General features: G+C 38.9%; 2 protein-coding genes across 3 annotated transcripts; one reads left to right on the top strand and one right to left on the bottom strand.

Annotated features, from left to right (window-relative positions):
• The first annotated feature begins 1,205 nt into the window (after positions 1-1,205).
• acvr1bb (activin A receptor type 1Bb) lies at positions 1,206-17,380 on the top strand. Its single transcript, XM_043241443.1, has 9 exons — positions 1,206-1,344; positions 10,129-10,374; positions 10,664-10,912; positions 11,692-11,922; positions 12,006-12,173; positions 12,936-13,092; positions 13,749-13,873; positions 13,965-14,095; positions 14,947-17,380. Exons 1-9 carry the CDS (start codon positions 1,281-1,283, stop codon positions 15,070-15,072), a joined length of 1,497 nt encoding a protein of 498 aa, XP_043097378.1. The 5' UTR covers positions 1,206-1,280; the 3' UTR covers positions 15,073-17,380.
• Positions 17,381-18,262: 882 nt separating this feature from the next.
• prkag1 (protein kinase, AMP-activated, gamma 1 non-catalytic subunit) lies at positions 18,263-24,653 on the bottom strand. 2 transcript variants are annotated; one of them, XM_043241444.1, is made up of 13 exons: positions 24,484-24,653; positions 23,507-23,558; positions 23,117-23,217; positions 22,214-22,295; positions 21,737-21,795; positions 21,611-21,656; positions 21,479-21,533; positions 21,269-21,395; positions 20,925-21,129; positions 20,775-20,812; positions 20,056-20,202; positions 19,566-19,665; positions 18,263-19,438 (listed from the first exon to the last, which is right to left on the bottom strand). In XM_043241444.1, the coding sequence occupies exons 1-13, from the start codon at positions 24,490-24,492 to the stop codon at positions 19,428-19,430; spliced, it is 1,032 nt and encodes a 343-aa protein (XP_043097379.1). In that variant the 5' UTR covers positions 24,493-24,653; the 3' UTR covers positions 18,263-19,427. The 2 variants fall into 2 exon arrangements, with proteins under 2 accessions (XP_043097379.1, XP_043097380.1); XM_043241445.1 differs by having other exon boundaries at positions 20,925-21,090; positions 24,484-24,650.
• Positions 24,654-25,670: the final 1,017 nt, after the last annotated feature.

The raw sequence follows: 25,670 nt of genomic DNA on the forward strand, positions 1-25,670 counted from the left end.
ATTAAACATTTGTGTTAAATAAATTGTGTTACTTTTAGATTACTTTTGATCACACTGATTTAAAATACCATACAAAATACTTGTACCATATTAATATAAAAATGCAATAAAAAATGCATTGTATTTGTTGTTATGAACAACACAAAGTGCATTAAGCACGATTATATCAAGGTTTATAAAGAAACTGCAGTACGGCGTATGAGTTTAATGAAAAGCCAACAATTAATTACATCATACAAATATTACATTAAAACAAATCATCTTAAAATGAACAAATGAAACTGAAAAAATTTTTATATTTTATTTATGTGCACGTCATGTGATCATAACCAGCATCAGAGAACCATGAACATGCAAATGTGATGCTGCATGACTTTTTTTTTTTTTTTTTTTTTTTTTTAAATACCAGTACTTCAGATAAAAATATATTGAAAAGGTGAAAGAGGATAATGTGACAAAAAATAATAATTTGTGCATTATACCATTTTCGAATGTCGAATGCTGTGTAGCCACCTGATTAATGACCGATCTCTGTGTGATTTTTGTCTTTTAGACCGTATATAAGCAGCAGGATATTTTAGAAAGGAACATCTAAAAGATCAAAAAGAAGAATTAGGGAGATGAACGAATTACTATTCTATTTCTGTTATGTAGATAATATATAATAATGTAATTCATAAAAACTAACTAGTGTTATTAAGTATTGTTTACATGTAATTTAATCTAATTACAAGCACTTTTGGAGATCTGATTATAATCCAGATTACATGATATATTGTCCCTTATGATTTGTGGTCCAGCATCACATCCACATCCAGGTGTATACTATATACTTTATATACTACACATGATTCTTAAGTGCTTCTGAAGATAAGGTTTAGGATTATCTAAGCGGAGGCTACCCAGCAGCTATCTAGGTTATGAATATAAATGCACTTTTAACCTGTCTCTGTATTTAAAAAATATATATATTTAGGCACTTGTAGTGGGCTGAACGATCACTAGTGGATGAAAGATGGTTCAAATACACTACAAGTGTTAACTAATTCTTTGCATGTTAAAAGTGCATTTTAGTTCCTATTCATAACGCACGCATCCGACACTTTAAGGAGTTGTAAAGAATAGCTTTCAGCGAATCGAGTCGGGATGTGGGAGCGTATCTGGGAAGCGCGCGCGGCCCGCGGCTCCGGTTGTTGTGCGCGCGCGCACTCGCGAGGTCCTCGCGAGCTCGCGCCAGCGGCGTCCACGCGCATTCTCAGTGCGATGGGAGTCCTGTGAGGATGGACACACGGCAAATCCTGCGACTCTTGATCGTTTTATCGGGATTGAACGGGGCGTGCGAAGGTGTGTATGAAGTGTCCGTTCGTTCCAGCAGTGTTTTGTTTATACCCGTGGGTCGGCTTGGTCGGTTTGTTGCGTTTTAGCCGCTGAACGTTTGGCGTTTAATACAACAACAACATGGCGCTGGGATTTAACGACTGGCCCCGTAAACTCTCTGCCTTCTCTCCGGCTTTATCTCTTTGTCTGTCGGGAACATGACTGTATGGTGTGCTTAAAAATGCGTTTTACATACGAGGTGTTTAAACGCCAATAATAAAACAGGATGACCCCGTTTATGACAGAAACTCGGAAGGTGAGGGCTAGCATGCTAACATGCTAACTTAGTTGATATGTGGCTTTAGATTCGGATAAAAACTTCAGAAAAACTAAAATCAGCTCGCGATCAAATGCAATGCGTTTATGTTTATACGAGTCTGATTTTTTTAATCGACACCAAGTTAAAAGCGTTCATACACAAATTATCATTTGACACGTTCATTGAGGTTGAATTAGGTTTAAAAGCTTGCTGTATGCTTCTCCTTGTTTTTGTGCACGTTTTTTTTATTTAGTTTTTCTGGAGGTAATACGAAACGCTTACAATTTACATGCTCACGGTATTAGTTACAGTAAACAAATGCAGATACAGTAAACAAAACTGACTTTATTTGGATCCTGGCCGACTGCTTTGTTAAAATCAATTTGAGTCTTTAGTTTTGTTTGCTGTTTAAAAAGTCAAGATGGCTTCTTTAAACACATCTATGTTGCTTAACCTGTTGCACGTCGGCGTAAGTGCCTCCAAATCTTTATTATTGCTTGTTTGTTTGTTATTAATGATGGGTTTGCATGTTGTATTTAGCTGAGAAGTAAAGAGGAGCTCTCGGTTCACTATAAGTACAGTGGAAAAATCGAGTAAATGGTTGCTCTCGGTATGAAATGACATGTTAATGTCAGGAAAGAAAGAAAGGAAGGTGTGTGTGGTCTGCAGATTGAAGCTTTCCATTTGAATGATGATATGGTTTTGCGTAATAATGACCTCTGAGCGGGGTTACGGTGATGCTTGGGTCTGGTGTAGCTTCTTTGTAAAGAAGGGACAAAACAAGGATACGTCCGAGCAGTGACCCCGTTTCTGTTTCGTATAAACCTACAGTTCATCCTTGTCTGTGTTGGGTTTGATGTATGCTAACTCCTTGCCAGGGGGTTTTCTTTATTACCGTTACCCGCTGTACAAAAAAAAAGGCCCTTAATGTTTTCTGCATATTAAAAAGACAGGCTTGGACATGCAGACTAGTTTAAGAGCTCTGCATTTCCCCTCGAGGTTCAATAAAGCCCATCAATCTGTCTGTTGATCTGTTGATCAATATGCCTGTCCAGGAAAGAATCAGTTCATTGTGTTCTCTAACGATCTTTAAAAGCATAATACTTTACAATTATTTATGTATAATAAATGTTAATGCTTTAAAATGATTACGCTGAAAATACTCGGCGGTCTGGACTGGGACAAAACTATAGCACTGATCGTGCGTGATGTAGCTAATGTCTTCATTTAGCCTTTTGATGCTATTCGTTATATTGGTTTCGGCGTATATATTTTAGTTTCTTCAAGAAATATGTAACGCACACCACAACCCACAGTTTGTCTCCGGCATTAAAGACTTTTTTCAGGTCACGTAACATTATTGGAGTATGTTTCAATTCAAATTTTCACATGTGATTTATCGTGGCTAGCCGTTTCTGATTGTAAAAGGGTTTCTAAATCGAATTTATTACAGCGTGGTGTTGCTAACACAGATTTGCGACGGCGTGAATAACACTAGTAATCCTCAGATAGCGTCTAATGCTTTTCTCACCTTGACTTTGCAACAGAGTAAACAGAGGTTGTGCATCATATTTAACGAGAGCTTATCTGAACACACGACCGAAGCGTGCGAGCATTGCTCCGCTTCAGATACATTAATGAGCAAATCTCAAAAAAGGCAGGGTGCAGAATTATTTTAGCCGCTTCTGGCAATGGCAGTGATTCAAACAACGTAGGCATGTACGGTGCAAATAGTGTTTTGAGTATGTATTTGTAAAATGGAGTTCATGAGAAGAAACTCTTTCGATGAGATTGAAAGTTTTCCGAGCTGTTATTGACACTCGTGACAGTCACTGATGTTTTCATTAGTAGGTGATGGTTTGATGAATTGCTAATGTCGTTTACATCAGTGAGGATCTGGTTGCAACAAACCCCTAAAGCTAAGAAATATCATAGTTAGGCTGTAATTTTAAACCAAAAGCACTGTTTAATTTAAGGGTTTGTTGCATTCAATTATTTTAAAATAATGTTAAAAATTAAACCACCTTTTTATTTGAATTTTTTTTGTTGTTGTTGCACCAATTCCTTTCATTTATGGTAGGTTTAATCATTCTGTTGCATGTTTTATTTCTATTTTTTAGGTCTATATATTTTTTTTAATTGTATTATAGCTTGAACTAAAAAAAAAAGAGGAATGTCGCCATGGCATGCTAAAGTAAAATACATATTTCACTTGGTTAAAGTTTAGTTTATTGCACGTAATAAAAATGGTTATGCTCAGCTATTATTGTAACAGCATTTTAAACCACATATTATGTTGTAGCCCCTTCAAAGTCATTGGTCAGTTGGCAAGTAACACGTTTTATTTGCTGAAACAAGCTTTTGTCACGTTGAGAGTTAGTTTTAGGCCCTCTGTGTATGTAATGAAAGAACTATTTTTAACGTGTACGTCCTAACATCATGTTAATGTAATCTTAAATGTCTTGTAAAATGCCGTGTGAAAGTGAAGCATACCCTCAGTTAATTAAATACATTATTGTTAATGATTATTAGGTGTATTTTACACAGAAAATGACCGGTTGATGTACTTTTCACAGTTGAGGGATATCATATTTCTTCTCTGTGCGCTTGAGACTCAGGTTTATCATTTACGACTGATGTTTGCCAAATAAGTAAGTGTTAGTCATTTCGAGAATGTAATTGGCAGAAGCAGGAAGTTGGGTTCGCTTCTGAAAGTCGTTCGAGTTTCAGTGTTAAAAAAAGCAAATCTGTCGTCATTGATAGCTCAACGCTGTCAAAGTCACCTCTCAAATCTCAGACTAGTAATTGATTTATGCGATATTTGTAAACTGAATAATTTGATAGCAGATTTACAGTGTAAATAAAGTTGCTGGTGGTTTTGTAGCAGGATAAAAATAAGTCTGTCAACTGAACTGCCAGTCACATTGGTATAGCGGCCATTTCCAGTGTAAGCTTTTTTTTTTTTTTTTTTCTCGGCAGAGACAGATCATTAGTTTTGCGTTGCATTACTCTAACCCGACTGAGCTGTTATTCTGAAAACACTGCATACTGGATATTATCTGAGCTCGCCAGCCACTGCTATTAGCTGGTTGTAGATAAGAAGATTTAAAGGTGCCAGAGAAGAGCCTGTTTGACTGGTCTAGGACCGCCTTTCTTTGGTGGAGATGTCTGTAACTGGCATAGTTTTTTCTTTTCGTCATAAAAACCCTTAGTAAAAAGGTCACTGCAGAGTAAAACAAAAACCAAAGACCTTGAGACCACCTGCTTGTTTCACATCTCTGCTGAGAATCATGTATTTTAGATAGAAAAGGCAAAACTTCTGGTTAATCCAAAATATTAATAGTGAGATGGTAGACCAACATAGGTAGGCCCGAAATGACTGTGTTAGTGCTTGGGCAGCATTGTAGGCATCTAGACCAATTCACAGTTGATGCTTGAATTTATGTAGAAATATTTTTGTGACGTAGGTTGACGACACGTGGCTTGCAGCTTTAACTGGAAAGGGCTTCAGACTACGTGTTTTTTTCCAAGTCCTACCGTTTTCATGCTTGTCGGTCATACCGTGAGCTGAAAGAGCACATTGTTCAGTGTTACAGCTGTGTTGTGTAGAGTAAAAGCACGAAGCTTGGATTTTATGCCGCACTAAAACGGTCATGCGACAGCCGTGTTCGATAGCGTTTTAGAAACAGCGTGACTTCTCTAGCTTTAGGTGCATTTCGCTGTACGAGTAATCCCATTGTTCATATAGAGTAGATATTCTTTCCCTGCTTCCTGCGTATCTAATGTTGTGTCCTGAGCTGTTTGTGACAGCATTCAGACAGACCTGCGAGTCTCGCTGTGTTTTGCACATGTGTGGGTGTTTGCTTTCAATGCAGGGAAATGCCAAAATATTTAATTGCCTTTGAATGGAAAACGAAGACTTAGCCCTACGTTATTAAAAAGCCCGTGAGCTTGTATGGGTTTGCCTCTATGTGGAACAATTCTATACACACAAATTATACTGATCCAAGTTTACCACCTCTGAAGTTCCTGATCATTTCCCCAAGGATCGTATGACTAAAGAACAACTAGAAATCAGACCGCCTAATATTCCCATCTGGATTTGAATGGTTTCCGGTTCTGTTGATTATTTTCCATATTGCCAAAACGGTATTGCTTCATATTTAGTTAATCTGCAGAAGAGGAATATGAAGACAAATGACTTCTTATTCATTGCAGATCATTTAATTCAAGGAACGATTAAGAAACACACACTCTACTATGTGGACCAATTTACCTTAAATGACTAACATGGTTTACTAACATATTTACTAAAATGTTATGTATGTTTTGTTACATGTTGGCAGTTCATTTGTGATCAAAATTAGACATTTAATAAAAGATTTATTGGTCAGTGGACCTGCTTCAACTTTTGTCACTCATGTAGACTGTAATTATAAGCGGTTATGCATTTCGACATGTCCATGTTGCAATTTTATAATGTTGGTATTGCCAAATTTCTGACAAAGTATGCATTATTTCATCAAACTAACTGGATTGCAATGTATAAGAAAGAGACAATATTTGCTATGTTTACTGCTCAGTGTGTGCGAGATACTGTCTACTGTTTGTTTTTTTATAAATAATATGAAATGTGTATATAAAACCTTTTTAAGCAGTTTTCACATGACTTCACTGCATGTTTAATTCAGCAAGTGACGTCTAGTCTGGAATTATAAAAAGGTTTATTGTATCCTAATTTTGGTTTAACAACTCGTCTAATCAAATAAGGTGTTAGGGACTTTATTTTGGAAATTTCTGAGCACTTTACCTGTGTACATGAGCAAGTACTAACAAGTCCATGTCAGTTTGAGGATGTGGTGTTGTGAAGTCAGACTTTTGCAGTGAGATCATGTTTTTATGAACTTCAGCTTCTAGTTTACTTTACAAATGTGCATGTACTACTACTATTATTTGCTAAATGTGTTTGGTACGTTTTTCTGAATTAGTTCAAATACATTTTTTCCATCAAATTGCAGCACAATGCAGTACTGAAATGTATTTTTAAGCAAATGTGCTTAATTAAATTTTATTTAATTTGCAAGAGCATTAGCTGTCGACCGATATGATTATCGGCCAAACTATTTTGGTCGCCAAACTTTCAGTGCATCCCTAATTATTAGAAATACTTTTCTCCTTATTAGACAACTGAAAAACGTCAGCGAACAAGAGGGAGAACGCTTCCTTTCTTAGCACCGTCAAAATAACAGTCCTGCCAAACAGAAACACTGATCGTCGGATGCCAAATATCTGCTGATATATCAGCTGTGGATATATATCAGTCGACCGCTAAAAAGCATGCTTTATGCAAAAAGATAAAAAAAAAAAACTAAAAACTAGTAAAATGCTAAATTTTGCCCCTTGCTCTGCGCTAAACTCTCGCGGCAACATACTACAGAGTTTGAGTTTCAGCGAACTTTACATTTAACAGCAAAGAGACGTGGGACATGTCTTCATCACTATTGATGAGACTAATTGTTTTGCAATCCCAAAAGGCATAATTGTACGAGTACGTTTTTTCTTTTGTTTATTGGCTTTTAAAACTAAAAAAGCTGTCTCTGTCAGAAAAGACTCAGTTAGATCACTTAAATCTCTGCCTTTCGATGCGACGTCGACCACAACGACAGCGTCACAACATCTGTCCCCGAGTAGTTTCGCTTTGTTCACAGCCCGAGGGGAAGCTCCCATGACGACGGAGCGTCTCTTTACGTCTTATTGTGTGAACGGGTGAAACTAACAGGAAATCCCTTCTATCAACTAATACGTGCAATGCCACGAGTTGAGTGGAAAACCAAGCTAAACGAATAGCTTCTGCTGTGACCTACATACGTGCAAACGCTTCGATTAATAAACCAGAGGTCCTGTCTGTCGCCGAAAGTGGGAAAAGGCAGAAACGGCTCGGGCAACGCCGCAAGAGCACGCAGTAAAACAAGATCCTCATAACTCGAATCGGTCGCGGGCTTAATTTGCGTTTTTGGGCTTGTGAGGAGCCCCGTTGGCACGAGCTGGAGCTGTGTTCGGTCACGCCGCAGCCTGCATTCAGCACTGGGAAAACAGAGAACAGTTTGGACACAATCACTGCAGTCGAATTTGAGTTCACACTTTCTAATTATCCATATGCCGTGAAAAAGATCTCAATAACGATGTTGTGTAGGAGCTTCACCAGAGAGTGAGTCGAGCGCCAAATGAATGTTGCACTTCAGGGACTCGCAGCTGTTGCGTAACTCTTTTACACAACTTGTTACATGACTTCTAGGACTGCCAGTAATTAGTGAAGACGCACTTTACAGTTTGGTGTTTGTTTTTTTTCTCCGTGAAATCTAGTCATATCTGTTAGTCACGGTTTCCTGTACCAATAACTTCACATCCTCTGACCTTTTGTAATAAAAGTAGCCTAACTTTTTAGATTTCTGTATGCAAATCTTTTGTAGTTTTTCACTAATGTGACATTTTATAATTGGCTTAGTGCACTGGCATAGTTATTATTTATCAGGGCAGGCAGAGATGCTGAAAATAACTGGGTGTTATGTAAATGTTGGTGGCGGATTCTAAAAATCTAACATTGGGTCAAGATGGTCACTATTGAAATGGATATTTTTGTATTAAGCTTTCATGATCATTAAGAGGTTTTAGCCCGCAACAGTAGCCGTTAAGTAATGCTTGATGCTTGCCTTTTTTTTTCTACAATATGCTTGCTGCCGAAATAATCTGGGTCTCTTGAAATGCTAAATGTTACAGTATACAGTAGTCAACATTTGAACGTTTCATCAAAGTTGTCCTAAAACCTAAAACCAACATTTCATTTCGTTCCTGTCTTAGGACAAACTTTGATTAGGCTATTTTTTTTTTTTTTGACCACTTCAAATGTCGACTACTTTAAAAATCAAGAATTAAACATTGTCATTAAACATTAAATGCTTGTTTTTAATTGAGTGCTCTGAAACAGAGCAATAGTTCCATGTTTTGACAGTGAAATATATATTTATATATTCTATGAAAAAAAAAAAAAAAAAAAAAAAATATATATATATATATATATATATATATATATATATATATATATATATATATATATATATATATTAATGTTTAGCGCTTATCAAATGTAAGACCTCTTTAAAAATAACTAAAATGTTTTTTTATTCAATTTAAGCTAAAATGGGATATAGCAAAGTGACCTTTTAATTCACACATACGCTCCTAAATAATAAATAATTTTTGCACATTTATTAGCTGCAGCTGTGAGTGAAATGTTTGCACGGTCGAGGCCGGTTACGGTATGTTCAATTTAAAACCTTCTCTAAGAAGTTGCTTATCATTTTAGGATGAAACGGAGGAAGTTTATGAAGAGTTAAAAGTCCTTTTTTATTATAAATCGTGTCTTGAGACTCGCTTAACACAAAAAATGCTTTAGTTCTTTAGATTGCATCTCCCCAAAAGCACATACCTACAATACTCCCATCTCTCATGAGTCTGGGTGGCCTGCTGTTTTTCACTTTTGACCGTCTGCATCCTCCATTTATATGTGCTCTGGTCCAAGTTTGATTGAATCATCTCTGTCTGGCTGCTCTTGGACAGACCTGACGAATGAGTCTTTAAGCAAGAAAAATTGCGGGGAGGGGAGGAAATAATGCAGTTTTATGTTGTCCTTTGGAGTATTCCGACAAGGAAACAAATGTGGGACTTTATTTAAATGAATCAGGAGATTATTGGATCATGAAACGGCTTGCTTTCCAGAGCACGGCCGCCCTTTGAAACCGCCTGCTTTACGTTGACAGAGGCAGTCTAAAATGAAAGTATTTTTAGAGACATTCAGATGAAAGATTATAAAGGACATTTTCACACGGCCTTTCAAAAGTCGCTTTATGCAGACTTTAATACATTTCATTAAAAATGTAAATAAACTGTATAAATGCAACCCGCTGTTTTATAAACGATCCATCATATAATAATCATCTAGGCAAGTTTGCAATCAAAATGTATAATTAAAGATTTATAATAAAATGCATAACAGAAAAACGAACAACTGTTACTGCATTCACGAAGCTGTTTGGTGGACTGTATATGACTCTACTGATCTCTGCTGTTCAAAAGACAAATCTGCAGTCCATTCACTACAATACAGAAGTTCACAAACCGTTTGAGATGTAATAGTGGCTGTGATATATTTTATGACTGGGCTGTAGAATGCTTGAATCCGATTGGCTGACGCACGTTTCCAGGTTATTCACAAACGCTTAATCTTTCTCTCGTAACCGCATTAGTCTGCCATCAACAGCTCAAGCCTCACATGATGTTTAGGAATTAGCAATGGAGGTGTGGAACGAGATGCGTAAGAAGAAATGACTTGAGAAAAACCTGGCAGATGTTAACGCAGAGGCCCATCATCAGTTATTTCTTACTCATTGTTCATTGGAGTGTTGTGATATATCCGTTTTTGTTTCTCTCGGCAGCTCTGTTCTGTAACTGCACCACGCCGCAGTGTGAGAAGGATGGGTATAAGTGCGAGACCAACGGGGCGTGCGTGGCCTCCACCTTAGTCTTTGAAGGACAGGAGCAGCATGTGCGGTTCTGCATCCAGAAGGAGAAGCTGATGCCCCCGGGCCGGCCGCTCTACTGCCTCAGCGCCGAGGGGCTGATGAACACACACTGTTGTTACTCTGACTACTGCAACAGCATCGACCTCAGACTAACGACCGGTGAGCGACAGCACTCCACATCAGCTGTGAACCTCTGGGAAGCTGGCCCCCAACCCAAAACGTCTCTAAAACGGTCTCAATCGTCTGTGCTGCTTTTGGTTTGTTAGATGTAAAATATATTAAAAACCCAACACATGGTCAGTTTTGACAAATATTTGCAGCACAAAAAATTGAGACGATTTTTGCGATGTTTTGCGTTGGGTTGGGGGCCAGCTTCTCGGAGGTCAGCTGTAATCCTTCTAACGTCTGGAAACCAGATGATGGACTAATCTTGCGTGTTCTCTGTCAGTGACACACGGGCCGGGTTCAGGGCAGGACTGGGGGCCGATGGAGCTCACTGCGGTGGTGGCTGGGCCGGTCTTTGTGCTGTGTGTGCTGGCTCTGCTCGGCCTCTTTCTGTTCCAGCACCACCAGCGGGCTTACGGTCACCGGCAGAGGCTGGAGGTGGAGGATCCCAGCACCGAACACATGTTCCTGGCCAAGGACAAGACCTTACAGGACCTCATCTACGACCTGTCCACCTCAGGGTCTGGGTCTGGTTAGTATCGCAGGAGAAAATATAGTGTATGGTATGTTTATGCATGTATGCAACAGCGTTATTTCAATATCAGATATTTATTATTATAGCCATTTATTTGTATTTGTATTTTTTGATCACTTTTTAATTTATATTCTAAAGTTTTTTTTATTTCTTTAACATCAAAATTGGCAAGTCAGCATTACTTTTATTTTATTTTTTTTTAAATCTGATTATAGTTTTCGATTTAAAACTGAAAATGTTAATTCAAAATTAAAAACCTATTTAATTCAGTTTTTTTTATGTACAATTTTTGTTTTGTTTTCATCAGTGCTTTATACATTTTTCAGTTTTAGTCAAGTTTTCAGTTGCGATGTTTTTTATCTATTGTTTGTTTTTATTTTATGTGCAGCTTTATTTCAGTTAACAGTACAATAATAACCCTGTTGCAACATGCATAAATCACATTGTGAGTTAGTTTATTATCATTTTACTAGCTTAAACTAGTTTAATTTAGCCTTTTTTTGATTAATGTGGAATTAACATGAAGTTCTGGAGGGGAAAAATAACTCCATAATATATCCTACATTTCTTGTTTTATATTTTTCTACTACATGCATATCGCTAACAAATTGCCATTTAAAATTAAGTTTCATAACAGTAGTCTATTTGACTTATGCACAGTATTGTTATCATTTACTTTCCGAGGATATATTTAAATATTTTCAAGTGTTCTTTGTCATTTATTTTTTAATATCACTCTTTTATCACTCTTCACTTATTTTTATTTTATTCTGCAGGTCTGCCGCTGTTTGTCCAGAGGACAGTGGCTCGTACCATAGTGCTGCAGGAGATCATCGGTAAAGGCCGCTTCGGGGAGGTGTGGAGAGGGAAGTGGAGAGGAGGAGACGTTGCTGTGAAGATCTTCTCCTTCCGCGAGGAGCGCTCCTGGTTTCGTGAAGCTGAAATCTACCAGACCATCATGCTCCGCCACGAGAACATCCTGGGCTTCATTGCTGCCGATAACAAAGGTAAACTAATGAATATGCGGTGTGTTTTAACGAGGAGTTTCACAGTGCTCGTAGGTTTAATAATGTTTGTTTCTCCGTCACAGATAATGGCACATGGACTCAGTTGTGGTTGGTGTCAGACTATCATGAGAATGGATCCCTGTTTGACTACCTGAACCGATATTCAGTCACCATCGAGGGCATGATTAAACTAGCTCTGTCGGAGGCCAGCGGCCTGGCGCATCTTCACATGGAGATACTGGGCACTCAGGGTGAGTTTTCAGGGATATTCGATTAAATTATATCCATTCCAGTACCTAGCGAACCAGTCTATTCTCAACATTGGAAACCAAATGCTCTTTGGTCTTAATTTGCCATTCCACAATTCAACACCTTAAAAAAAAGAGCGTTCCTTTAAGTGAACATGTCTTGAGAAATGTGCATTGAAAACAAGACAAAAATAGGAAACAACGTTCACTTTTTTTGCAGCATAATCGGAAGCTACAGAATTTATTTCTGTGTTATAGTGGTTGGGAGCTATTCAGGATTTAAGCCTTTTTTTGATGATTTAATACTCATTGTCAGATACACAAATTATTACATTTTGCTGACAGTAACATGAATTAACCTTATTATTTTTTTAAGTTATTTTAGTTCATTCAGATATTGCTAGTCATTAGTGTTCACTAAAGTGAACTGCGTAAAAAGTTTACTGTACACTCGATTTCAGGAGAGTGATAACTAATAAACACGAACATAAAGAGCACACATATTGGTTTGGTAAAAACAACGTTTATCAGTACAGAATCGGTTGTTTTAAAACTGCCAAGAATGCATTGTGGGCTGGTCGTATCTCTGAAGGATACGTGCTTTAGTGACCGCTCTTGTGCGGCCCACTGTTTGAAGCGGTCGTGATGCCTGAAACTGTTGTGTATGTGGGAGCGTGTGAGGGTGTGGAATGCATTTCTTCTCTGATCAGATGTGTGTGTGTGTGTGTGTGTGTGTGTAACTGTATTTGTCGTTTTGGTCTTCAGGTAAGCCTGGCATCGCTCACCGTGACCTGAAGTCCAAGAACATCCTGGTGAAGAAAAACTGCACGTGTGCAATCGCTGACCTCGGCCTGGCGGTCCGTCACGAGTCCGTCACCGACACCATCGATATCGCCCCCAACCAGCGCGTCGGCACTAAGAGGTAGAGCTCACGTCACTGACCCAACCAAACAGACATATACGAGGCCTGCTGGGGTAAGATGAGGAAAAGAAGTGAGAGAATTGAGGTTTTCACAAAAATGAGTTCATTAAGCTCTCTTCTAGCGATCCCAATGCTCTAAATCGTAATTAAACATCTAAACTGATCTTTATTTGGACGTTTTCTGAAAGGAAACCGCTCACTTCTGAATAAAACCCATACTGGCGTTACCGTCGTTTGCAAAGAGCGAGGAGCACAACAATTAAAAGAAAAGCCTGAATCACCCACTGCTCTTGATTAAACTACTTTTTATGTGCATCTCTGTTCTTATTTCTACAAGAAATAGCTACATTGCGATTTAAAAATACAGTAATTATTAAGAATAGAACTGGAGCAACGTAGTTTGCTGATTTCTCTTTAAAATGTCCAGAAAACCCAAAATCAACTCTTATCTGCTCACTCTGTTGCTTTCAAACTCATTTTCGCCCAATACTTTTTTGAAGGCATCTTAATTGGAGAATGTGAATGTATAAAAAGAACGTAGCTCATTTTGCCAGCACGGGTCACATATAAACCCACGTCTGCTCATGTGTTCTCTGGTTAGTTTTCTGCTTGCAGTTCTTTCAGCGATCCTGTGTCTGTGTGTGTGTGTGTCTCAGGTACATGGCGCCTGAGGTTCTGGAAGAGACTATTAACATGCGCCACTTCGACTCGTTTAAATGCGCGGACATCTACGCTCTGGGACTGGTGTACTGGGAGATCGCTCGCCGCTGCAATGCTGGAGGTGCTTGATCGAGACCATGCTCCAGGAGGCATGAAAAAGCACTTAAAGTGAGAAATCTTTTTGCTCCTATTTATGCTATGTTTGCTTTCAGGTATTCACGAAGAGTACCAGCTGCCCTACTACGACCTGGTGCCCTCTGACCCATCCATAGAGGAAATGAGGAAAGTGGTGTGTGATCAGAGGTTACGACCCAACATCCCCAACTGGTGGCAGAGCTACGAGGTGAGAGAGAGAACTTCTACTGCATGAAATACATTTAGGATTTTCCTGAACCTGCTTAAGTACCTTTTCTGTATCGTTGCATATTTGGTGATTCCTGATGTGCCTGTTTCAGCACAAATTCTGTTAAAGAAGCGCTCAAAGTTTCATAAACGGCAAATAATTAATGTTATATGAGCACTTTTGTGTGTTTGTTTTTTAGCACATTTATTTTTATAGCAATGAACAATACAAATAAGTATATATTAGTGATTAATGACAACTAATCGTACCCAAAAAAGTGTTTTTTGTTTATAATGTGTGCACTGTGTATATTTCTTAACTATATACGTACACACACACGTACATATTTAAGAGAAGTTTTGTTTTTATATTAAAATCAATCATAGAAATATAAATGTATACATGCAAATATTTTCAAAATATATACTGTGTGTATTTATATATCCATAATGAATATACACAGTACACATACATATTTAAATTAAAAAAATAAGTACTAGTATATATTTTTAAAATGTTACATTTTATGATATATTTACATGTTATAAGTACATAGTTTATGAACTTTTATATATTTTTAATTGTATAGTTGTCGATAATAAGTAATTTTTTTAATTATACAAACACACACACATTATCAACTTATAGCGTTATCAACATATTGGGCTTTTATCAAATACAGATTTTTTTTCCTTTAATAACGTAGTAGCAGGTTACAGGGTTGAATGAGTCTGATCAAACGATTGGGGTTTTGTCATTTTACAACCGATGTTTTTAGTGTTTGTCAAAGGGATGTAAATGTGAGAAGTGCTCCCAGGGGGAGTCTGATGGTGACCGGTCTGTTCCCGCAGGCGCTGCGTGTGATGGGGAAGATCATGCGGGAGTGCTGGTACGCTAACGGCGCCGCGCGACTGACCGCTCTCCGCATCAAAAAAACCCTGTCTCAACTCAGCGTGGACGAAGACATGAAGATCTGAGCGAAAACACTCCTAGCAAAGAGAACGTGTACAGACATGCGACCACTCTAAACTATCCTGCCAGTTTAAAAGTATTTCCGTCCGCCGAGTCGAGACGGGGCCTACCTCACCCCACCGCCAAAACTACTGAACCCACGGTACCCATCAGCCCTCTGTGCTCTCCTCTACCGCCAAGCAAAACGGACATGTGACTCGATTGATCAGTTTCGCCCCAAAGATCGTTTTCCCAACCGCGTTTAAGCAGTTTCGACCGGCTTGTTGCATTCGTTTAAATCAGTCTAGCAGACTACCTCGGGTTAACTAACTAGGGGGAACGCGTAAACCCGTGAAGTTCAGAGGTTGTAATAAGACACGATCAGCTGATTCCTTTCGTTCGCCGGTGTTTCATAACCACGTCAAAGCTGTTAGCGAAGCAACCTTATTTGCACTTTATCCCGGAGGTTTTGTGAGCGTGAAGTGGATTATAGCCATCACACACTGTCACTCGCGTCTATTCTTACTACTGAACGGTACGGAGAAATCTATTTATTTTAGCTCGTAGATCCTTCATATGTCCTTATTTTTTTATCGCCGTTAGATCTCCTCCTCTCCTCCACGGGCAAGCAAAGCTACTGTACATAGTATATTTTTTAAAAGTATGGAAATAGCTTACCTTTTTTTTTTTTTCTCTCGAGTCCTTCGATTAAGCTAAAGATTTGATCGTCCAGGAACATCAGAGATGTGAAGCTAAAAGTGTAGGCTTTAGTTAAATGCTGTTTTTCATAGCTAAACCTGTCACTGTAGCATTAAATGACACTATAATGACGTTTTATGAGCTGAGGAGCTTCGGGACGGTTTTGTATGGACTTGAAGCTCGTTTTTAAGGAATAATTCATGCGTACATAAGAATGTTCGTCGTTTGTCGTCCTCGTGTCGCTCCAAACTTGTGTGACGTAGTTTTTTTTACTATAAAACACAAAAAGAGATATTCAGCAGAATGTTCAAGCTGCACTCAAAAAAATGATGGAAAATCGTAATTATCGATACGACTTGACTCTGTATTCTGAGTCCTCTGAATTCATGTGACCTGCATCTGTGATCATTTTTTGGCGCTCGACGCGCTCAGAATTCGTGCCGTTTAATTGCAATCGCATGAACGCGAGACAAAGTCACGCAGGTTTGGAGCGTCATAAAGGCGAGTAATGATAGGATTCGAATTTTTTGCATTAACTCCAGCGGCTCTTGCCGCAAGTGACATTACGACCTGACCCTAGGAAATGGATCTCATTCTTCTTCATGCACTGGGTCTGTAATGAGAAGAACGACTTGAATATGTGACTTGAAAAGTTTGGCGTGGAAGCGCACTGCTTTACTCCTACTACACTGTATTTATGACTCCTGACAGACGTTACGTCTCTCGTACTCCATGGAAAAATACTACTGCCCTTCTGTCCCTCTCCGCTTAATATGCAAGATGTAAATATAGTTTCTATAATGTATGACCTTTTTTATTAATCCGATTTGATCCAATAGACAATTGTGTGGTTCCGTTTTGTTTTTTTTATGTGACTCTGTTTTAATTCAGGTTTTATTCGTATAGCGCTTTTAACAGTAGGTTTTGAAGCCGCTGTACAGGGTTTTTGTTCTGTGGTCTTTCATTTGATTTGTTTCACTGGACTGACGTCTAGAGTTTGTGTTTTGACAATCTGAATAAGTACTGTTATTCTCCTTCGTCCTTTCGCAACAATTCAGTCACCTTACTCTATTGAAACGTGGCCGGAAAAAGCCAAAAACGATTGCGTGTAGTCGGAAGAACATGTCAATGCTTTCTTTAGATTCTGTTTTCACGTTACGTAGATCCAAGGTGACAAGCTACCGTGTGAAATGTATCGGTAACACTGGATTGAGTCACAACACTACTGAGAAATACAAGACCACACTGGCACGTCGGCTGCTGATTGAGAAAATCCTCTCGTGTTCAGGGTTTGGTCTGTATTCGTTTCTACTGTCGACTTCAGTTTGTACATATATTTATAGTTTCCAGAAAGCGTGTCGCTGCTGGCAGGATTTGGGCTTCATAAGGTCCGCTCCCTTTCATCCACTGGCTGTAGACGTCTGTCGCCCCGGCTAATTATAACGGCTAAACGACGGCGGCTGCGCGCACAGTCTTTAGCGTTAGGAAGTTTCCTCAGTCCTCTGACCTCACAGCTGACCTCTACAATCCCGGCGTGTTTCCCAAATCTACACGGAGAGACTTTTCAGGAATTTCAGTTTCCAATCATGTACATGGGTAATTATTAAATGGTAATAAATACGGATTTTGCCTACATTTGTCGTGTCTCCACTCTTGCTTCGGGACTTTAACGGTGCGAGTGTGATAACTTGTTCAAACTAATAGAACACAAGTAGTTTGTGTTGTCAAACGTGGCATTGACACGAGATTTATTAAAAACTGGTTAAACTGGAATAAAGCCTGAGGGAACATCAAGAGTTCATCAGATGGCTGTAACATGAAACTAGTTCAGCCCGATGGCAAAGGGAAATTAGTAACACTAATGCAGCATTCATCTAATAATGTTTTAGAGCCAAATGCAGTCAAATCAGACTTCAGCCTGATAACGTTCAAGTAGAAGTCGATCTTAAGAGATAAGCTTCATGCTTTAAAAGGGAAATATTGGCAACTGTTTTATATTTACACTTACTAGTTATTCTAGAATATTACTAAAATAATAGCCATTTATTAATGCTTCATTTTAGATTACCTTAATCCCTAATCCTACCCAATACCTGAAGTTAAGTTTTAACTAGTTAAAGTTATAGATAATGGTTATCAAGTGTTAACCATTCCAAAGTGTTACAGAAGATTTTACTGTAAATGGGTGATTTTGCTGGACAAAAAATAAACATACTAATTACTAACCTTTAATTGGCATTATTAGTAACAGCAATGACAGACCGATTTATTTATTTTTTCATAATCATACATCCGTGTCAAAGAAAATAATTTATGAATTATTAGATGCCAAAGAATGTTAGAAGGTAAGTATTTTTAATAAAAAATAAGTCACAGCAAAAGTAAATTCATACTTTTATTCTGCAGTGTTACGTAAAATCGATGGAGGTTAAAACTGTGTGTTTTAAAATATTTCTGTTTCAAATAAACATGCTATTCATTAAAGTTACTCCAAAGTGAGAAATACAACACGACCGATAAACTGAATAGATTTTTATTTGCTTGTGCCTCGAATAAAACATCTTCGACGTGAGAATTAGAAAACAGTTCAGATGTATTTACAGATGTGGAATAAAAATGACTAAAGAGAAAAACGGCAGCAAAATATAATACAATAAAATGATGGAATGATCTTTTCATAGCAAAACGAGCTACAATAAAAAGAAAGAAGTGCGAGTTGATGTTTGTGATGGGTTACAAAAATGAAAAACAAGCACTTTAGCCGTTGGACCCTGTGATATTTTTGTCAAATTACATCACCAGCTAATTGTGGAAGCGTATCTAATTGAAATGACATCTTGATTTACCCATAATGCACAGCTGACGGCTTCTGAAAACACTTCCTCGTCACGTCAAAGCACTGATAAAAGCCATTGAGCTCTGAAAACAACTCAAGCAGAATAAAATCAGCAGCAACTAGAAGTAAAACACATAGAATTGTCTGTCCGGCCCAAAACAACAGGGAAAAAGAAAAGAAAGCTGATCTGATGATGGACTAAAAATACATGATGATGTTATCAATCCGTAATTGCTTTTCTAATGCTATAAATATTCGATGGTTAATTTAAAAACATTTGAGCAAAGCACTCCATGTTCACATTATGAAGGAAGTTGGCTCCGGTTTGATGTTCAGAGAAGCTTCCTCTGAATTCTGCTGGAGTGACCGAATCAGTGTGTGGAAACGGACTGATTCAGAGGACCTCTTCAATATCGAATGCCCTCGTGAGAGAAAAAAAAAACGGTTACCCTGCAAAACCGCGTCCGGATCAATAACACAATGTTTCAGTCCGTACTCTGGGTCTGCACAAAAACCTCATCTGTCGTCCTCCTGTGAGGGAAGTAACATGAACGTGCAAAAACGGTGTCATAATTAAAATCATTTGAATCCGGTCCAATTGAAGCGATAGAATTTCCTCGTAGACTCCCTGAAGCGGTTCGGAGGCTCTGATTCAAAGAGTTAGTTCATCGAAGAGCAATGTTTTTTTTTTTTTTTTCCAGCACGTCTCTTCCTTCGCTCTGGAGTCGGTTGTGCTTTTATTGTCTCCTGTGTTTGGGATGGCTGTGTGCCGTCAATCCTTTTTCTGGAACTGCTTGTGGCTTATTGAGAGAAGAGGAAATACAGAGACGTTCTGCTTCACTTCCATCAAGCACTTCCTGAGGAGGAACAAAAAGGTAAATAAATAATTCCAACTCGTAGGATTTAAAGATTTGATTCGATTCTTAACAACCAAAGCCACAGAGTCAACTATAGAACGGTCGTATGGAAAAGGTTAAAGGTTACCGTCGTCTCCGTTGGTGAGCACCAGCGCCTGTAGGATATCAGACAGAGACACGATGCCTTTCACCACCTCCTGCTCATCCACGATCACCAACCTGTGAACCTGAACAAACAGCTGAATCTTCACCCGGCCGTCCTAACACACACACGCGTGCCGCCGAAATCGTGCGGTCAGTTTGTTTCTAATTGAAACTAGTATTGAGCGAGGACACGACAAACTGACCAAAAGCAACAGTAAAGACACGTTAAAAAAGACTTCTATTTCAATAAGCACCGCTCATCTGGACACTCGTGAAAGATAAAACGTGTCACAGTTTTCAACACTGATAATGTTTCTTGACGCTGACACTGAAGACGGAAGTTATTCAGATTTGAATGCCGAAAATAAATTACAATAGAAAACCGTTATTTTACGTTGCAATAATATTACACGGTACTACTTATATTTTTAGCTCAAATACACAGATCCGGAGACTCGGGATGTGTTCCTCACCTCAGCCTCCACCAGCCGGTTGATAATGGCCTCTAGCGTCTCATTGGCTCGGCAGGTGAGCACTCCCTCAAAGTACTGCGAGCGATGCTGGAGGGCTTTAGTCACAGTGATGTCCAGGTTGTTGTACGTCTTCTCAGCGGCCAGATTCTGTGAGGTGATGACAAAACCAGATTGAGACGCAAACGCTTTAGGCTTTAAGGTAATGGTTCACCCAAAAATATAAAGAAATCTATCCATAATTTGGCTTTCGCGAGTGAAAAAAACACTGCACAGACCAATTACACGTCAAAACAAATGTGTGAGGATTTTGATGTGAGACACAACAGGCCTTCTAACCGGAGGAAGCATTATAATGGATTATAGACTGACGGCACCCATTCACTGCAGAGCATCCATTGATGAGCAAGTGATCCAATGCGAGCTACATTTCTCCAAATTTGTTCTGATGAACAAACAAATTCATGTTTGATCAGAAAAGTCATTTTTGGGTGAACCATTGCTGTAAGATATGAAATTAAAGACATGCGCACACACACGCACACACACGTTATGAGTATGAGATCATGCACTGCAATGGCTGCATTCCCTGAAGCTGATCAATAACACAAACACCAGAGGCTTTAGACACACTGAGCCGATCGAAACATCACACACACACACACACACACACAGAGCTCGATACCCAGCGTTCTAGTTAGCAACAACAGACGCAAACTTACTATAACATCAAACTTGGAGTAGATGTCGACCACCCGTCCTGTCGGCAGAAACGAGAGAGAAACCAAACAAACACATCCAGTGAGAACGGAGAAAAAGTCACAGGTTTGCCGTTTGCAATATATAAAAAGCATTCATTCATTTCCTCTCACCGTTTTCATCCACCACGGGAAGAGCAGACACTCTCTGATCCACGAAGATGCCGAGGGCGGCGTAGAGCGGCGTATCCGAGTGAACCACGGCGATGTTGTGAAACGTCCCGATGTTCAGCTCCTCCAGCGTTTGAGACAGAAACGCAGGCTTGGGCATCTCGGATATCTGCGAGAGATCGTTAACATAAGCACCAAGAGTGCGTTTCTAGAAAGAAAACAAAGTTGCGCCAACAGATGACTAAAAGGGAAATTTAGCAATGGTTGCTTAAAACGTTGAGGCGCTGCCAAATAAATAAAAGCTTCATGTGTCACAGGAAACGGTGGTTACAGGGCAGGAAACTTACGAAGAGCTTCAGGAATTTGAGGATCCTCTTGTGGGTCAGGATGTAGAGCGTGTTTCCTGTTAGAGGATCAATGACGGGCAATCTGTGGATCTTATGCTTCAGCAGAGATGAGACAGCATCATATAGACTGAGAGAGAGAGAGAGAGAGAAACATCAGATAATAATCACAACTAATAAAAGCATCCAATCTGCCCTCTTACAAACTCTTACCTGGCATTGGGAGATATGCTGACGAGAGGTTTGAAGGAGTCTTGCAAGTAGACCTCTAGAAGAAGAAGACAGATCAGTCAGAGGCTCACCTATCAGAGCAAACCTCACGAACACGTATAAAATCATCCCCACCTCGCCATGTTTCTATTTTGTGCTCTTCTAATTCATAGATCTGGACCTAAAACAGGGAAAAAATAAGACTTTTTAAACGTTTCTCAAAAAAACACCTGAAGAAATATCGGTCTTAACTCATTTTACCAGAGGAGACTTGTAATAGCGATGAAGTATATTGATGAAATCTGTGATGGTCAGCATACCTACAACAGACAATCTGAATTAATTCGAGACATTTTTCCCCATAATTATTGATTGCAAATTATTTTTTTTATTTATAATTAAATTTTTATAATAACGGTATTATTATAATTATATTAGTATTATTTCAGAGTTCGAGTACAGTTGACTCAAATCCAAAAATTGTGCACATTAAAAAAAAAAAAAAAAAAAAAGTAATAGCTTGCTTCACATCTGATTTTTTTAATTATTATTATTATTTTTGCTATCAAAGAACGCCACACGGATAGGAAAAAAATAACAATAACAGTCTATCTTGAGCCAATGATCCAATCAAATGAATTCGATCTAACCTTAATGATTTCCATTGTGTAATATGAATATATTGTGAATGCAGTTGTGTCTCATCAAATATATTTACATCTTCGAAATCCTGCTTACCAACAAAGCATTGTTTCTTGCTGTCCCAGAGAGGCGCTGCTCTCACTCCGTTAGACACTAAAGCAAAGAACGCCTTCTTCACCTGGTAACCACACAACCACAAATCAACCAGCAGGCACTCGGGCAGCTTAAATGTCATGAATGTTGACACAAAATGCAGAGCAAATATATCCAACCCATGAAGTCAACACAGGACCAATACTGACCCCATGTGGCTGATGCTACTGTTAATTAGTCATTATGTTTCTAATATTTTGTGTGTACATGTTAATTATATTTGATCTTATTAAAAGGTAATAATATGTTGTTCATCTTTCCTGCTTGCTTGATATATAAATAATGTTATAATGCAATTTAGCCATGGTTTCAACGAATGCACATTCGGTCTGGCCGTATTCTGGTGTGGAACGGACACTTTGCATGATCTGATTAATTAAAGGAATAGTTCATCCAAACATGAACTGTTTCGTCATTGAAACTCAGCATTACATCACTCGCTCAGCAATGGATCCTCTGCAGTGAATGGGTGCCGTCAAAATGAGTCCCAATGCAAGCAATATCTTGACGTGTTTGTTCACTTTTCAGACATTAACTAATGGACTGCGGTGGCGTGGATTATTTTGGATGTTTTTATGAGCTGTCTGGACTCTCATTCCGACGGCACCCATTCACTACAGAGCATCCATTGGCGAGCAAGTGATGGAATTCTACATTTAACCAAATTTGTTTTGATGAAGAAAAAAAAAACTCATCCACAACCTTGGATGACGGGTGAGAACCTCCTTAAATTACTAATACAGTCGTTTTTTTTTCATTTCACACAGAAATGCGTGGCATTATGAAGTAAATTACGAACAAAACTGCACAAGAAGCAACATTTGATTTCCCATTCTGATTACCCACCTGTAGAGACGTGTCAAATACCACTAACTTTGAGCTGGTGGGCACCAGGTCGTAGCAGCGGTGGGACTTCATAAAGCGGGTGTAGACATTATACTCAGGATCTGGTTTGAAAGAAAGGGGGAAACCTGAATTTTAATGCTTGAAAATGCACAGCTTAAAACGATGCATAGCAGAAACCACGAACGAGCGTTAAAAACAACCCCTGAAAACACGAGAGAAAAAGTTTCAGAGTAAAATGTCACTGGATCATATTTCTGTTGTCACTTCAGTCTCCGATTTCACTCCAAACACTGAAGTCTAACCCCTGCTCGGCTCTGCTTTCATATCTCACACACGAGCTGCAGGTCGTCGCAGGACTACGGTATCGAGTTTATTTATTTGCATTCTTACCCTCTATGTGCGCCTCCTTTTTACCGTCCAACTCATCTAGAACAGCAGGAACCTGAAAAACAGAGGTCAAGGTGTGAACACTCAACTCTCACTTTCATTTTTCTGATAAAAGTTCCTGCCGATGAACCCTGTAAATCTCTATGCGTTAAATAACTGGCAGAAAAAACATTTTTAAAGAGAAGTTTAATTGTACCTTTAGACAAAATATTTGTAAAGAAATCCTCAAAAGACTGATGATCATATAAAAGCGAAGTACTACATACGCAAGTAAAGCGAAGCTGGTTCATTACAGTAAAGGTAAATTTGTCATTTATAAAAACATCCGTAAAGATTTTACAACAAAGAGACCCATGAACAACCTAAAAGTGGACTTTGTAAACTTATTAGCCAGGAGTTAACAGCAGGACTGTTCTGCTCGCCTGAAAGTTTTCAAGTTGTTATACATTAATTAACACTTTTTCAACTCCATCGTTTCAGACAAGAGGTTAACCTCAGTCCTTAAGCTCTGTCTGTTTCTGGCTAGTTTTGCTTTGCCTGTTAACTGACCGATAACTAGCACGCTGATAGATAGTTTGTGTCGAGTTAAACAAGATGGTGATAAGATAAAACCCTACTAACGGCAAACTGCTAGTGTAAAGCAAAAGAGCTGACTGTACTTAAATAATAACAGCCCATTTAAGTCAATTCATGCTAGAGTTCTAGAGTAACAGCGATGAATTTGCTCAGCACCATAGTAACTGCAGTAGACTAGTGCAGTGAACTTACTAGTTAACTAGCAACCTAAGTTAACCACAGGCGAAGTGTAACTGGCTTCACACGACACAGGAGTAACGTCAACCTTACTAACCGCGCATTTTAGCATACATCAGCTATTCCGCGTATTGTAACACAATAATAAACAAAAACCGCCGTCATTCAGTTAACGTTAGACCTCGTCTGTCAGATCAACTCTGCTGGTTTAAACTCGCTCTACTCACACACTCCATGATCCATTCACGGCGTGAAGAAGCTCAAGACGTCTACTTCGAGATCAGAGCGCAGAAATGTACTTTAGTTCGGTATCCGGGAGCTGAAATGATATGTATTTCGGTTCAGGTCCCGCCGCTCGCCGATAGACTCCTTCAAGGATGAGGAAGACCGCCGCGGAGGCCGCGACCGGATGTGACGACACACACGTGTGCGCGCGCTTCTCCAATAATAACAACAATACGTTTATCGAACATTATAATTACTCTTGTCGATAAAAATAAATTAAATATGAGTTATATAATGACACTGTATTCTAAAACATGTCTGAGGTAAACGTTGTATTTATTTAATTTGGCAGCTTATAAAATAAAACTGGTACAACGATTCTGAGCAGAAGAAGAGTAAATAAAAGCGTCGTCAAGGCAACAGAAAACTACTGCTTAACCATCGTTTTAACAAGTTTAAAAAGAAAAGTAGGAACTAACTAGAAACACAACAGCTGGTAACATTTATTAAACCCAACTAAAGCAAACCTAGAATACATCGCAAGGGTATTAAAATAAAATAACTTTATCAACACGGGTTTGCAGAGAAAAACAACATGGAGCTCAAGTTTCTCCTGAAAGATGAAGTTTTCGTGGATTTCTTCAATACGTTTCTAAGTCTTCCAGTAAGATGAAATCTTGTGTCTGCTCGCCATGCGCTGTTTATCCTGAAATGATCACACACGTTTGTCCTGTTTTTAGGTGTTTGGGCAAACCCCTCTCTACATACTCAAAGAAAACAAGTGGTTAATGTGGCCCGATGTGCCCTTCGCTCAGGTAGGATGTTATTTACCAGACCACCGCAGCTGTTGGCCAAAACATCTAATATCTAAACATATGTGCTGTCAGGTGAATACAGGAGCCTTTCTGAACTGGTTAGACACACACCGGATGGTTTACTTCAGACAAACAGAGCTCTATCACAGCTTCATTCTCTGCACAGAGATGCTTGACTTTGTATCCTGTAAATGCAAAGGTAATGTTATGTTGTTCACGTTCACACGTCGGTGATATTTGCTTCCGTGAAGGTTGTCCGGTGGCGGGTCACCTTTAAAGAAATAGTTCACCCGAAAATTTTTATTGGTTGGAAATGGGTGCCGTCAGAATGAGTAAAAACCTCACAATAATCTATTAATTAATCCATCAATTAA

Source organism: Puntigrus tetrazona, chromosome 6 (genome assembly GCF_018831695.1).
Source record: "Puntigrus tetrazona isolate hp1 chromosome 6, ASM1883169v1, whole genome shotgun sequence".
NCBI classification, from domain to species: domain Eukaryota; kingdom Metazoa; phylum Chordata; class Actinopteri; order Cypriniformes; family Cyprinidae; genus Puntigrus; species Puntigrus tetrazona.